This window comes from Falco rusticolus, chromosome Z, assembly GCF_015220075.1.
Source record: "Falco rusticolus isolate bFalRus1 chromosome Z, bFalRus1.pri, whole genome shotgun sequence".
NCBI lineage: Eukaryota > Metazoa > Chordata > Aves > Falconiformes > Falconidae > Falco > Falco rusticolus.
In genome coordinates this window covers 55038289-55052746 of record NC_051210.1, presented here as the reverse complement: position 1 = coordinate 55052746, position 14458 = coordinate 55038289, and the positions used below count along the sequence as shown (strand labels likewise).

General features: G+C 34.6%; 1 protein-coding gene across 3 annotated transcripts in view; it reads right to left on the bottom strand.

Moving 5' to 3' along the window:
- RFX3 (regulatory factor X3) overlaps window positions 1–14458 on the bottom strand; it is a 127990-nt gene that overhangs the window by 19938 nt on the left and 93594 nt on the right. For all 3 annotated transcript variants that reach the window (XM_037373169.1, XM_037373170.1, XM_037373168.1), the window contains 4 exons: window positions 11884–12065; window positions 11217–11336; window positions 1480–1601; window positions 139–251 (listed from right to left, as the gene is read on the bottom strand). In XM_037373169.1, coding sequence (XP_037229066.1) covers window positions 139–251; window positions 1480–1601; window positions 11217–11336; window positions 11884–12065 — 537 coding nt within the window. The remainder of the gene's footprint in view (window positions 1–138; window positions 252–1479; window positions 1602–11216; window positions 11337–11883; window positions 12066–14458) is intronic.

Below are 14458 nucleotides of genomic sequence, written 5' to 3'. Positions count from 1 at the left end.
TCAAATGAAATAAGCAAAATATCCTGAGGGAAGGTCACACATCACTGGCATGGCTGCAATATATTTGGCATGACTGTCCTGTACTCACCTTCACTAGAAATCATGAACTTCAAAAAATAAATGGTTTATAGGAAATACCTCACAGTGCTCTCGATAAAGACTCTGCAGTGATTTGATGTCTTCAAAAGTAGTACCATCTGGCAGCGAAGATATTTCAACTTCTCCAAACTCTGGAAGTACTCGAGATGCATCTGTTTCCATGACAACATAATGAAAAAGGCCTATTGTAAACGATGCCAGTTACAGTATGATTAAGAAAAAATTTAAGGATGATACAAAAGAAAGAAATTCCAAAAGGTCATAATGTGCAAAGAGAAAAGCTTTTCATACCTGTTGTATGATAAAATTGTAAAGAAATTCAGCCAGCATTTTTAAATCAAAAAAACCCCAAAATTATTCTTGAAGACATTAAAAAGATGGCACGTACATACTACATGTATACAGAAAAGCTAATGCAGATGTTTTCAGAATGTTGCAGGATGAAGGAAAATATCTGTGCCAGTGTACGAAACATTAATCCTTGAACATTTTTTTTCTAGTTCAGCTGAAGTGTTTCTATGTAGCCAGGTATGATGGTGCTTAGTAGACTCAATATACATTTTTATTTGAAATTTAATAGACTTTCAAGTAGAGCCAATGTGTGCTTTTACTATTTGCCACAAATGTTCCTAGAGACAAGCTGATTTAAGAGAAAAATGCTGGACTGAAAGGTACCTGGAAAGGAAGATTCGAAACATTTTAATGTTACCATGTTCAGTAACAGCAAAATTAGGCCAAAGGATTTGGTGCTTGAAAATCTCAAGCAAAGAAGCCTACACATTCTGCAGTAGCACAGCCAAAGAGTATTCTTACCGGAACAAGTAAAAAAACTACTATTTGTTTCCATTACTGAGAATACATGCTGAACTGGATCAGAATCTGCAACTTGGATATTTTTAAACATTAACTTTCAGGTTCTATTTGATAAAATTTTCCCACTTACAACACTACAGCACATTTTCAAAACAGTCCACTGGATGGTTAACTTGCAATAGTCATGCAATGCCATCACCCCCACTCACTTTTATGAAATATAATCCACTGTAGTGCATATGCAGGAAACAACTGCAAGTGCGGGAACTGCAATATGCATATCTAATATAATACTGCCAGCAACCACACTGTGATGTATACAACATTAAATATATCACACAAATATAGAATTTGCAATTTTTTTCTTTTATACTTATATAATGCATATTAAATATAAAGCTCATAACAAAGAACATGTAATTTAAGTGCCTTTTTATTCTGTTGTGTAGGAATTTCAAAGAGGGCATGGCAACTTTAGAAGCAACTATTGTATTTGTGTGACTTGATCTTCACAGTGATAATGAAGTTCATTTCATTTATACAGCTGTATAAAACCTGCTTTCATACCTAGAAACTGTTGATGATGTTGACTTTGGGCAATTACAGTTTGTTCAACAGATGTGCCTGTCTGTTGACCACTTCCTGTGAAGCCATCTGCAACTCCATCCACTTTCTGCATAGCCTTATACCTACAAAAATACCAAGTACAAAATATCCTTTCTGTTCACTCCTTCATAAAAAAGATCATACAATCTACGTTTGCTCTGATTTCTCCATCTTGAAATAAAATACTGAGGAAAAGTAACAAAAGAATTTTCACATTTTTATTTTATTTGTAAATAACAATTACTAAGGGAAGCTAGAGGACTAACAATGCACTACCAATTTCATGAAGGTGATATTACAGTACCGCTACCAATTTCTTGTGGAATTTAGCTTAGGAACAGCATACCATAAGACCTGCTAATTGACACCGAAAATAATGAAATCTTCCCCTTTCTGAATAGCTTGAATTCACAATATGTATTGTAACTCAATATGAATTATGTAACTCAAAAATAATGTTTCATTACCTTAAGAAAAAACAACATTACTGTCTGAGGACAGTGAAAGACTTTTCAAATCCAACAAACTTCCCTCATAAGCATAGAAGGCCTGAGAAGATAATTGGAAACCTAAACTCTTCACTGTCAGTTCTCAGAATCTTTTATAAAGGACAAAAATCAAAATTATACAAATGGGAATGCTGGTTTGGATGGTGAAGTGTTGTTTCGACAGTCTGACAGGCTGAAGATCATGCCTGTCACTTTCAACACAACTGAGAATTTGTTGATCTTAATGGTAACATCGTGGATGCATTGCACTTTGGAAAACAATTGTAGCCACTGGAAAAGAAAATAAGAGCTAAATAAAGTGTGTTTTAATGATCACTTAAATTGGAATTGTTGTGCAGACTGTAAAACTCCGTGTTAACTTCAGAAATGTGACAAGAAATTCCACTGTCGATGCATTAGTTTGAGAAGCAACTTAATCAGTTGGGAGCATTTAATTTCGTTTCCAGTAAACATAAACTAGCATTCACTCTGTAATTACTGAGATTTTACTTCAAAAGGAAGTTTCCATGAAAAACATCTGTTCAATATTCTAGGCATTCCTGACATGAATCTAAATATACAGTAACACAAGGCAGACAGAAAGTACACTTTTCAACAGAAAGGCTCCTCTCCTGATGAACAAACAGTTCTATAACTTCAGGAATTTTAGTGCTTGAGAAAAAAGAAGACACCTGTATCTATTCTGTCTCTAGGTCACCCATATCAAGTTTCACTTTCTGTAATGGTCTGGTGTACAATCCTATGTCTGTGTGGCAGTGCACCTCTCCCCCTTCTCTGGGCTGTTCTACAGCCTCGGGAGCTGCTGGCAAGACCTCCCTACCTTGACTGGTAAGTTGGGTGCGTAAGCACCACTTAACCGCACCAGCAACTCTTACTTGGCTAAGGCAAAGAATGGCTCTGTCTATACTGGGAATCGTCAGCTACAGCTTGACACCTTAAGTAATGAGTTGGGTGGCCAATTACCCTTTGAGTGTCCCTGTCACTCCTACTGGACTAAGGCACAGAATGGCACCACCTGTGCTGGAACTGCCATTGACTGGTCAAAGCACGGAAGAAGAATGGCAACAATCAGTTACTTCCTGACAACCCCAGGATGCTGTTGCTGGATCATAGCCCAAGTGGAAATTGAGTGAAACAAGATACTGTTTCTGGAATTTTTTTTGAGAAAATTACCCACTCAGGTTGTGGTCAGGATGGAAATTTGCTGATGACTAAAGCCAATCATCTCACAGCCTTATACACAATGGTCCTAAAGTGAGAGACCCTTTGAGCTCTCCTGGACTGCAGCAGGCTGTGACCACATCTCCCCCTGAGCAGGACGCCACTCAGAGCTTGCAGACCACTACATCTTGTGATACTAGGGGAACCATCGACCATCGCAGAAAGTCAGCAACGGGGCCTGGGCTGATACCCCTGCTCCTCAAGGCTCAACTCTTCACCTGCTGAGGATCACAAATAAGACGTGAGTATTTCACTGAACTCAGGGGCAAACTTTTAGTAGGTATACCTTTGCTGTAATATATATTGCAAACTTGAAGTAGTTAAGGTAATTATGTAATTTCATGATTTAAAACAAATTTTATTGATTTTCTGCTAAAATCTTATGGATAATCTTGAATGGTGAACAAACTTCTTTCTTCTCTTTCTCCCCTTTTGATCTAATTCGTTGTCCAAGTGCAGGACTTAGAATAGATCGAGCCGCACCTAAGCTCTGTTAAGAGTTTAGAAAGCAAGGGGGTCTACTCTGAACCTCATGACTCAGTGGAAGGGTCTTCCCTTATTCTTTATCCCACTTTCTAGCTCTTTCCCTTCTAGACATAAACCATTGACCAAGTCTGAGACTAAGATTAGATCCAGCTGCACCTAAACTCTGTGAGAGTTGAGAAAGCAAGGGGATCTGCTCTAAACGTCATGACTCAATGGAAAGATCTCCTTTACCCTATTACACATTTAAACTTTATAAACTGTTTCCCACTCTACTCTGACTTGATTTATCTCTGTGCATTTACTTCATGTAGTAATCAACGGCATGAAGCTTGCCATTGAATCTAGTGAACTCACATTTCCACAAATTCTGATTAAACCTATTTCACTTAAAACTCTGGTGGTAATTCTTCAAGTGATCTGACCTAATCACTCCTTTCGTGACAGCCTGTTGAACACAACAGTGAAACTCTAATTAACTGTATTAAAGAATAAAATTTCATCTCTGGTATCATGGTAGCACTGAACTCTTCTGGATGAGCTTGTTATTACTTGATAAATCTACCTGCAATCCAGGCAGTTCATCTGAGAAGAATTCTTAACTTGTCTCTCAATTATAATTACAAATACCAGGCAGATCAACTTCTGGAAATACTTGTAAATCAAAACCTATACTTCAAGACACTTCCACAGCTTTCTGCAAAATGTATTATTTTACTGACCCTTCAGCTCCTGAAATAGGATTAAAATTGTTTTGAAGACATAAAAATAACATTCCTCTAAGAGTTTTCCAGTTATACAAAAAAACTTTTAATTAAAGTATAAAAGCCAACTTAATCCTTCAGTGCTAGGAATCAGGATTATCCACCTACTTACACCACTGTGGTTTATGTAAAATATGTGGGCAAAATTCTTAATTCTGGCACTCTGACAGGTAATGTGTCAAGAGTTAATCAGTTTCAGCAGCGTTAGAAATTCACTTGCAAAATGAAACTAAAGAATGAAAAAAAAACCCATCTTTTTCAGGAGCTTAAGATTAAACGGAAGTAGTCAGTGGTTAATAATTTTAGATCTGCTGGTTTTTATGTACAAGTAGAACTTTGGCAGTTTAGGCATCAAACAGCTCTCCAGAATTCTTTAGTTAAATTTTAGCCATTTTTGGTGCATGCAAAAAATAGTTACAATTTCCTAACTGGTAAGAGTCACATTTTCTAAAATTACCCAAACTTTTACTCTGTTAATTTTACTCACTACTAACATATATCTTATTTCATCTTTCATCCTTTTCTTTTTCCTTTTTTTTTTTTTTTTTCCCTTTCTTTTCTTTTAAATTACTGGGTGCTAGGAGACTGGGAGCAGAAAATACCAACTAACCTTACATGAGTATTACACTTTCTAATGACATTTGACCCAGAAAGGAGATGATTTGAATCTTATATAGGTTACATAAACAGTAAAAGTTTGCAAAGTCTTTAGTTAACAACAGACGTTTTCTCAATTTCTGCAAAGCTATGAAAATAAAAAAAAAACCACTAAACCACTCAAATCAGAACACGGAATCAGGTAATTCAGAAATGACACTGAATGATATGCTGGTCTCACTTTGCAGTTAATTCAGAATACAACTTCATTGACTTCCATAGTCTAACTTTGACATAAGGTCATTAACACAAACATCCTCTCTCTCTGCAAAACAGATTAATAACTTCCTGACTAAAATTCATGTGCAGCAAACAATGCATTCATTAAAAAGATAAATCAGAAAGGGGAAGTATAATTAAATGCCTACTTAGTTTGAAATGCATGTATGAAATTGGTAGGGAAAAGAAACAAGCTGAAAACTATCAAAACTATGAGAAGCCAAAATGGATTAACTAAGCCACAAGACAGACAAAAAACAGATAGCAGCTTTTTCAGTTAAATTTTCTGCAGATTTTTTTGCTTGCTTGTACTGTTGCCATGCTGTCACTATTCAGATTTTAAGTCTTAGAAGTTAGTATTTTTCTGAAAAATCCAACTCATGCTGTTACACAATTTATAATATTCTCTCTTTTTCTTAAAAACTAAGGTTTTTATCTTTCTGGCTTGCTCAAAAAACAACCCAAACCCAAACACAACCAAGTAGGTGTTTTAAAAATAAATAGAACTAAGCTCTAAGGATTCACCTCTATTTTATTTTTATTTTGTCCCTGAGAAGTGAGCTGATATACTGAACTATGTAACAAAATGGCAAACTTATGCATAACAATGTGCAATGTTTGTTAAAGCATTTTACTACTGTATGCAAATAAAATGTTGCCATTGATGCTACTGGGGAAAAAAGTAAGCTTTTAAAATTAGCTGAAAGCAAAAGTTGATTCCAACAGCTTGCAATACCACAGACAACACATACTAAAGCTGTTAACTACAGGAAAATTGAAGAAACACAAATACTTTAAAAAATCTGTGAAGATGCATAACCTGCAAGTAACAAAGAAATACCTGAGAAGCATTTGGATGCTATAAAAATGTTTTGGTGTGTAGGTCAAGTTTGTACTAGTTGCTTCCTAGCTTTTGAAGAAAATAAAATAATCTCCAAGTATACTATTGTGCATACATCATAAAGCCTCAAAAATAATGTGGAGGCTGTATTTCAGTAAAAGCTTCATTATCTAAAATCAAATACAGTAGGTGAAACTGAAGAAATTTAAGGAATGCAAATTTAATGTGTGTACTTTTAAAACATCTCTCCTCAGTCTAATAACCATTGTTGATATATATCTAATCTAGAATTCTAAGCAGAACTTCCTGGTTTTTTAATCGGCAATCACCTCTGCATTGTAACCATACTAGACACAAAGTATCTGAGCTTGTTCAAGAGAAAGACTGATTTTTTTCTGAACTACTCCATTAGGAAGTTATTTAGTAGTTTATCATATAAGTTCTCTTATTATCATTTTAGGATATTGTGTCTTAACAAACTTGTAGCCCAGTTTTAAAGATGTCAGTGTTTCTTGGACTATGATACCTTACTTTCTGGTTTCAAAAATAATACCACTGTAAAAATGCCTAATTTCTCTGTTTTCCATAAACCCAAGACCCTTTTAAAAAGATCTGTAAATACTTGATACTTTTGACTCACAGCACAGTGGCTTGTTAAAAGGTAATTTTGACTGATCAGTATATCCATGAAACGTGAATACAGGAAAGACAACAGCAGAAAAATACAGATTATTTCCTACATAAAATAGAGAGCAGGGTAAGCAACATCTATAGGAAGCAGTGATTAACGATTTCTGGTTAGAACAATAATATAAGTTAGCTGAATGTTATAATGTACAGTAGATAACGATGGTTATTGTAATCATTAAAAACTTCTTAGCTGAATGTTCAGCTCCCATAAATGAAAGCAAAAAGGTACAATCATTGTATGCAAGAACTGAAAGAAATATTTGAAATTAACTAGGAAAGATGGAGGTTTACTTCTGGAAAAAGAATTCAAAACGTACATTGTTATGAATGCTCTAAAGAAAAGGTAAGCATACCTGCATCAATTTCCCTAGACTAAGCCATAAAGATAATTCAGCTTCTGAGCCACAAGGTTCTACTCACGAAGAGCTAAATAAAACCAGGTTAAAACCGGAACTTGCCTTTAGGAATTGTATCTCTGATACATTTCCCTTAAATTATCTGAAAAGGAATGCTTATGGGAATGCTTTCATAGTAAGATTGTACTTCGAAGTGGCAAGTGTTTAGTGCCAGACTTAAAACCGTGCAAATATATCTGACATAATATTTGGGTTGGATATTACTTTATTTCTTCCTAACAATCTTTGTCAGATGCCCATCCGCTGTTAGTCAGGCCTGTGTTTGATCCAAAAGTGATGGATAATATAACCAGTTAAATATCCTGGGTTTTCCTATCCTGGAAAACATTTAGGAGCAGGATGAGAGATGCAATCCAGGCCTTTCCTTGCAAGTCTGAGCCATACAGCAGGTCCACCTGAAAGGTAGGGTGTTAGCTATTATCTTCCAGCCAAGACTACTGTTAACAACATTTCTTCAGTTCAAAGATGCTTTAAGTCTCTCGATACATGGTGGTTGTTGCCAAACCACTGTCTCAGCTGGAAGACAGGACTATTGGCATCTGTGATTTGTAGTTACTCTTTTTTCTTGTTACTGGAACAAAGAAACAGTACGCCCACAGCTCATGCTGATCACAACAAACAGCATGACCTTCATCTGAAACTTGTTTGATAAATCTCAGGCCCTCGAATTCAAGCCCAGAACAAACTGATCATGAACACAGAAGAGCACTTTGGGATATACAAGTTAAGCACATACAGAAGGTGCATGACCCTCAGTTTAAGAAAAAAAAATGAAGAAAAATGAGCTGTAGTGTACGTTCACTCTACAGCCTTTGCCAAAAAGGGTTAGAAGTGTTTATCCAATTAGATGTGTCTGACAGAGGTGACACAATTGGTGTAACTATACAGAAATAGTATATTGACTGCAATTTACCACTGGTTTAAAGGACAAAAGAAACATCAGAAATAGTAACAAAGCCCAACAAAGAGCTACGTTACCCTAATAATGCAAATTGTAATGTTCAGTCCTTTACTTATCTCTTAATAAATCCTGCTAGAATTCTTCAATACACTAAGATAACTACAATAAAAATACATACAGACATATATCAAACATTGAAACCAGAGACTAAACGTGTTCTGTGAATGTGGAAGAAATGTCACTTCAAAACCACAAGTTCACTTTTAAACTGAAAGTTTTACGTAAAGTCATTTTTATATTTAGCATTTCTCTTTTCCTAAAAAAACTTAGCTTCTGAGTGCCACAGGACACGAGCAATCTCAGTTTCCATTAAAATTAAGCAAATAAAATATACAGACATTTTTATTCAAAGAATGTGGAGTAACACTTGACATTGTATGACCAAAGACTACCCTAAAAGTAAGGTTACCAAGAGAGAATAGACCAAAGCTCATGACTGCTGCATGCTAGAGTGGCTGCAATGAAGTAAACAGGCTAGATTGTGCAATAATTTAATATATTTGTTAAATCTTTTCCTAAAATTACTGTTATAATCAGCACATTCCAATGAGATAAAAATATTCTTGAATCATCACTCTTGGCTTTGAAAATCCCTGTTTCTATTAGAAAATTAAGTAAGTTAAAGTAATAGTGGCTCATGAGTTTCCATTTTTCAATGAAAATTTCCTATATTTTCTTGGATAAACATCTTTCTATATCCTATTTAGTATTGCTAGTATTTTTGATGGTATGCAGAGCACAACAAATACAATTTTTCACAGTGCAACTGTCAAAGTCTGGCTAGGTCCTTGATCTCTACATTTTATCTATTTAGGATGCTGTGATTTTGGAAAGACAGAAAATATTTTACTGAGATCTGTGTACCCTGAACACAGGGATGAAAAAAGAACCTCAGAACTACTTTGTATGAATACTACACCAGTAGGGCTATGTTAACAATGCCTCTATTTCTAGGGTATGTAACTGGTCATCACAAGTGTAGAGAGGTCAGCCTGCTTTTATTTTAGACAAGAAGGTATGTAATGCAAGTTCCTGAGCAATGAGATGAAGCTTCATCTAGGAAGGTATACTGAGACAGCTGCTTTTAAGGATTTAATAATAAAGCCATTGTTATTATTAAGATACAACATGATGGTGGTCTTTCCTGACTCAACATTGCAGACAGGTGATAGAGGCTTCTGCTTCTCTCCTTTTCCTGTTCTCTCCCATGGCTAGCCTCAACTCAACATATAATCAACTTTTCTAATACAGCACAGTGCTCTTCATGTAACAGCTACCTTACTCAGCAGCAGCATCCAGTGCCTTGTAGTTGCCATCCTTCACCAGTATCTGTAGAGATTCTCACAACAGAGCTTAAGATCAGTATGAATTTAGTATGAATGAAAGCGTGCCTGTGTGTATGTGCGTCCCTGCACAAAAACGTGGATTAAAGGGATGCACTAACTGCTACACCATGCTGCATGTGTCATTTCATTCAAATATAATCGGGGAACAAACTGACATAATGTTAAGAAAATGCCACCAAACATACCTAGGTATGGAAATAAGGGAACTACTTAAGACATATGGTGGTGTTAAACAAAATAATAAAGTAAATAATAAAGGAAAGTAGTATCTACTCCTAAGAGTTATGTAAGAAATTCAAAATCAGTTTGTCACTGTGAATCAAGAAGACAAGAGAGGTGATGATGATTAGGTAACTGGCATAACTTCTCCAGAAACAATTTCATAGAAACAATTCTAATAAGACCATTGTGGCATATGTCTTGGTGCATACATGTGATTTAGAGTGTGAGGGAATGAAATCTGTGAGTCAGCTTGAGTAGGTAAAATAAGCTTGCCTTGAGATTTTGTAAATACCTATCACCTTTTCTTACCATATAATCTTGTCCTTCTTTTTGTAACAAGAATTTCCTACATGATCATATTGGGAGACATCTCATGCTTCTGTATTATGCCCACTGCAAGATCGTTAAGACCATCTATCTTACCATGAATATGTCTTTAGTGCTGTAACTACTTCTGGAAGTGATAGTAAAACAATTTCAAATTAAAGTGGTATCTGTATTTGAAGTTCAAGTCTGAAGTTGTGTTTTCCATATCCCAATTGTGTCCAAGGCCACAAAATACACTTAGTAAGCTATACTACACTGTTCATTCAATTGGACTTTGAGTAATAGCTCTAAAGATGTCTTGCTTGATATGCTGCTGTTCTGCCTAGGAGTTTTATGAAATTACACACCTTAGATATTTCACTTTAGGGTAATAGGGAGGCTAGTGACATCAGTCAAATAGAAATAAATTTCAAAGAAATGTACTGATTTGTATTTTTTTACTAAGATTTTCTATTCAGGATAGTTTTTCATATACATATTCACACATTCTTTCACCACCAGCATAGCCCCTTGTGGTCACTGTGCCATTTTTCAAACACTTCCGGGCTTTCACAGGATCCTCAGGAAACACAGATGGTGAGGGAAAATACTTAAATCAACTTTCACACAAACCATTATAGTTACATTTATTCTTCACCAGGAGAGGAAATAAACACTAAACTGAACATAATCATAAGCTCTTCTATATGCAGCTTATATGTAAAATGTTGTAGCAATGAAAAACAGCAAAATCTGAAATTCAAGCTTCTACTGGTTTTCTTCAGCTTGTGGGATAAAACCTCAAGATAGTTAAGAAGAGTCTGTTCATGTAATATGTCACTTTATTATATTATTTCTTGCAAATTTATGACAATGCCTAGGTAAATACTCTTTCATGTCGACTGATACTTCTGTGACATCAATTGGATATCTAACAAACATTTTTCACAGCACAGAAGCTGAACAAAAATTGCATTAGTATTCCAGTTTCTCCATGTAAGCAAAAGTAAGGCTTTATGAACTAGAAACATTAGTAAGTATTCATGGTCACTTCACACTTTACCTCTGTTTTTGCTGCATGGGCTGTTGTCTCATAGCCATATATTGCATGTCCTCTTGTAGTCGATTAAGAGGAGAGTCTGGCTTGACACGAATCCCATAGTAATGATATTTGGAGTTCCCCCTTTATGAAAGAGCAAGAATTAAAAGCACCACTTTTATACATATACATTACATTTACTTTACAATTTACGTTAACTAGAAAATAATACCCACATATCAAGCCTGACTCTCCTGTCATACTTGTTTTACATAGGTGTCATTTTACAATCTTCAGGAAATTAATTCACTCTCTTGAACAAATATCATCCAGCATTTTAACTTGTAATCCACTTGAGTGCAAATAAATAAAATAAATACACCTTATCTAGCTATGGAGAAACACAGTTCTTAGTAATTTCCAAACAACAAGTATATTTTACTTGTAGTGATAGAAATCTGCAGTGTATTTATCAAAATGTAAACACACATACACACAAAAACAGGAGAAGTAAAAGTGTAACAACATCTGGAAAAGTATAAAAATGTTTAACGTTAAGAGACTGAACTGACAGAAAAACACTGTAACATTTAAATACAGGTTTTATTTATTTTTTGGCTAGCAGCAATTTTCTTTCTTAGGATTATTACTTATAATTTCTATCGTAGTTCAGTATTTCATTAACACAAACCTAGTTCCAAGTCTTCTGGTCCGTAATCCCATGAAGATTGATCGTATGAGTTTTCCAAAGGAGGCAGCATTGACTGGATCCAACTTGTGTTCCTGACAGTGTCGTAAGTAATGGTTGTAAAGGGTACTTCTTGGAAGGCTCACTCCTTCTGCAGTTTCGTAGTTGTCTAAAAGCCATTGAAGCTATATCACATACAGAACAGAAAAAAAACCTACCATTATTACTTTATTTCAAATATCGTAGCCATACAACATTAACTTGTAACAGTTTTGAAACCACTCTCTTCAGGTCTATTAAACCATTACTCCCTTCTTCAGAGACTCCTTAAATGCTAGTTACACCATAGGATATTTAGGATCTTCAGAATTACCGGGAAAGGGAAGAACTCATTGCACTTGTGACCTCACATAAGCATCCACTTCTTAAAATATTTTTGATGCAGTTAAACACACCGATATGTGATAAAGGTATCTATGCTTTGGAGACAAACTGTTAGTACAGCAAAGAAATAAATAATCATGACTGTAATTCATATAAATTGCAGAAAACAAACCCCTTGGACTAACAACAGTTAATGTATTTTCAAACCTGAGCTATTATACTGTTTTTCTTTGCCTGATGTTAACAAACATCACAGCACTTAACTGAATAGGGTATTTTTTACTCTCTGATACATACAAGAAAACAGCTATTGCATGTAAGTCAAAGACCAACTTGGATAACACTGAAAACAACTGGTACGTCTATAAAGCGTTAGGGGTACAACCCCTTTCAATTGTACCTGTTTGCCATTGACTTCCAGGAGGAACAGAATAAGGTTCCTGGAAGAACATTTATCTTTTCATGTAATTGTGGTAGGTAATTTTAGACAGATGCAAGAGGAGACTTTTTACGTAACATCACTGACTTTCCAAGTAGTGCACACTCATGAAACACCTCTAGTTGTCACTAATACACAAAACTTAATACTTCTAGATTTAACATTATAGAAGAATGACAAAAGAGATAAAAAATAGTACAGGTTGAGGACTCATTTAAATTCCACTGGTTTAGGAGTTATATATGCTAACATCCTCTTTATCTTTCCCCAGTACTTGCCATGATTTCAGTCCCCTGAAATTTTCCTTTAGGTATAGCCTGAATGATTCAAAAATTTAATTTTCTGTTTGAATTTTATTTGTTTTCCAAAGTATTTATACCAAAATAGTATAGTGTGAATATTCAAACTTGCTGGGATCAGAGATCTTACTAAATCTCTGAATTTAATTTGATTATCCAGTGAAAATGCAAACTGAGGATATTGCATCTTCAAAACTTGTTACAAACATTTACTCTGATGAGCTAGATATTCACACAATTTTTTAATGATTTTCAATTTAGTCCAGCAAAACAGTAACTATTATAACCAAAACACAAATTAAGTGACAACAAAGGACATGCGTAGTCTATGTGTTATTTACTCCTTTGCAGAATTATTTTGTTAAGAGCAGTGCACAAATTCTATACCATTAATGTTCAGTGTAACTTATGCAAAGAACATGAATATTTTAGTGTGCAATAACTATGAAATATATCAGTCCTGACCTTTCCTTTATCAAAACTGTTTTGTACTAAAGTACAGTAGATAACATATAATTGAATTTATAGCTATGTTTTAGTCCCAGTGCAAAATGCACCACTACAAATGCAAAAACATTACTACAAAATTTACTCTAGATCATTTAAACATGTTTCTTTATTTGCTTTTTACTGAAAACATGCCCATAACTTTTCCATGTTTCTTAAACATAAGCGCTAGAAAAATATACAGAAGTAAGATGTACGTGCTTCTAAGATATAAAATTTTTGGCTCAGTTGCAGGTAATCTTGCATTTCAAATAGACAAAATAAAAAAGTACAGTTCATCATTTTTATCAGTTATCATAATTATCAATATATCATTATTTTAAAAGTCTTAACATTCACAGGTCCTTCCAAACTGAGCATCCGTCATTTTTAAATAAAGCTGAAGAAAAGGTGTAACCATAAACATTAACTATTACTGAATGTATTAAACTTACTTCATTTTACTGAATGTATTAAATATAAAAACTGATGACCTACCATAAGCCCACCTGGGCTTAGAAACAAAGGTAATTGTATCTTTCAACTGTTGTATATATAAATAAATATATTATACAAATTTATATAATATTTCTCATATATTATTAAATTTATAATTTAATCAGAACAGATACAGAATGTGCAGTATTTCTGTCTTCCCCAAAGGGAAAAGCTTTGTCAATCCCAAAAGACTAAAAAAAATAAATAATTATTTTCCAATTAAGTTCTGCATGTAGCATTAAAGGTATTTTCCTCCAGATGGCTTCTAACCTATCATGAATAATTTTAAGTGCACCTCATTAATGATATGAATTTTTAACAGATATTATTTCAACGATATCTTGTATTATTCAACACCAAAAAAACCCGAAATCAAAAGATCAATGCAACATAAGAATTTTTGTGCCTGTGTGGAGTCGCTTAGTAGCAAAGGCTTGAAGGCATTACTTGCTAGATTATAGCCTGGAAGAAA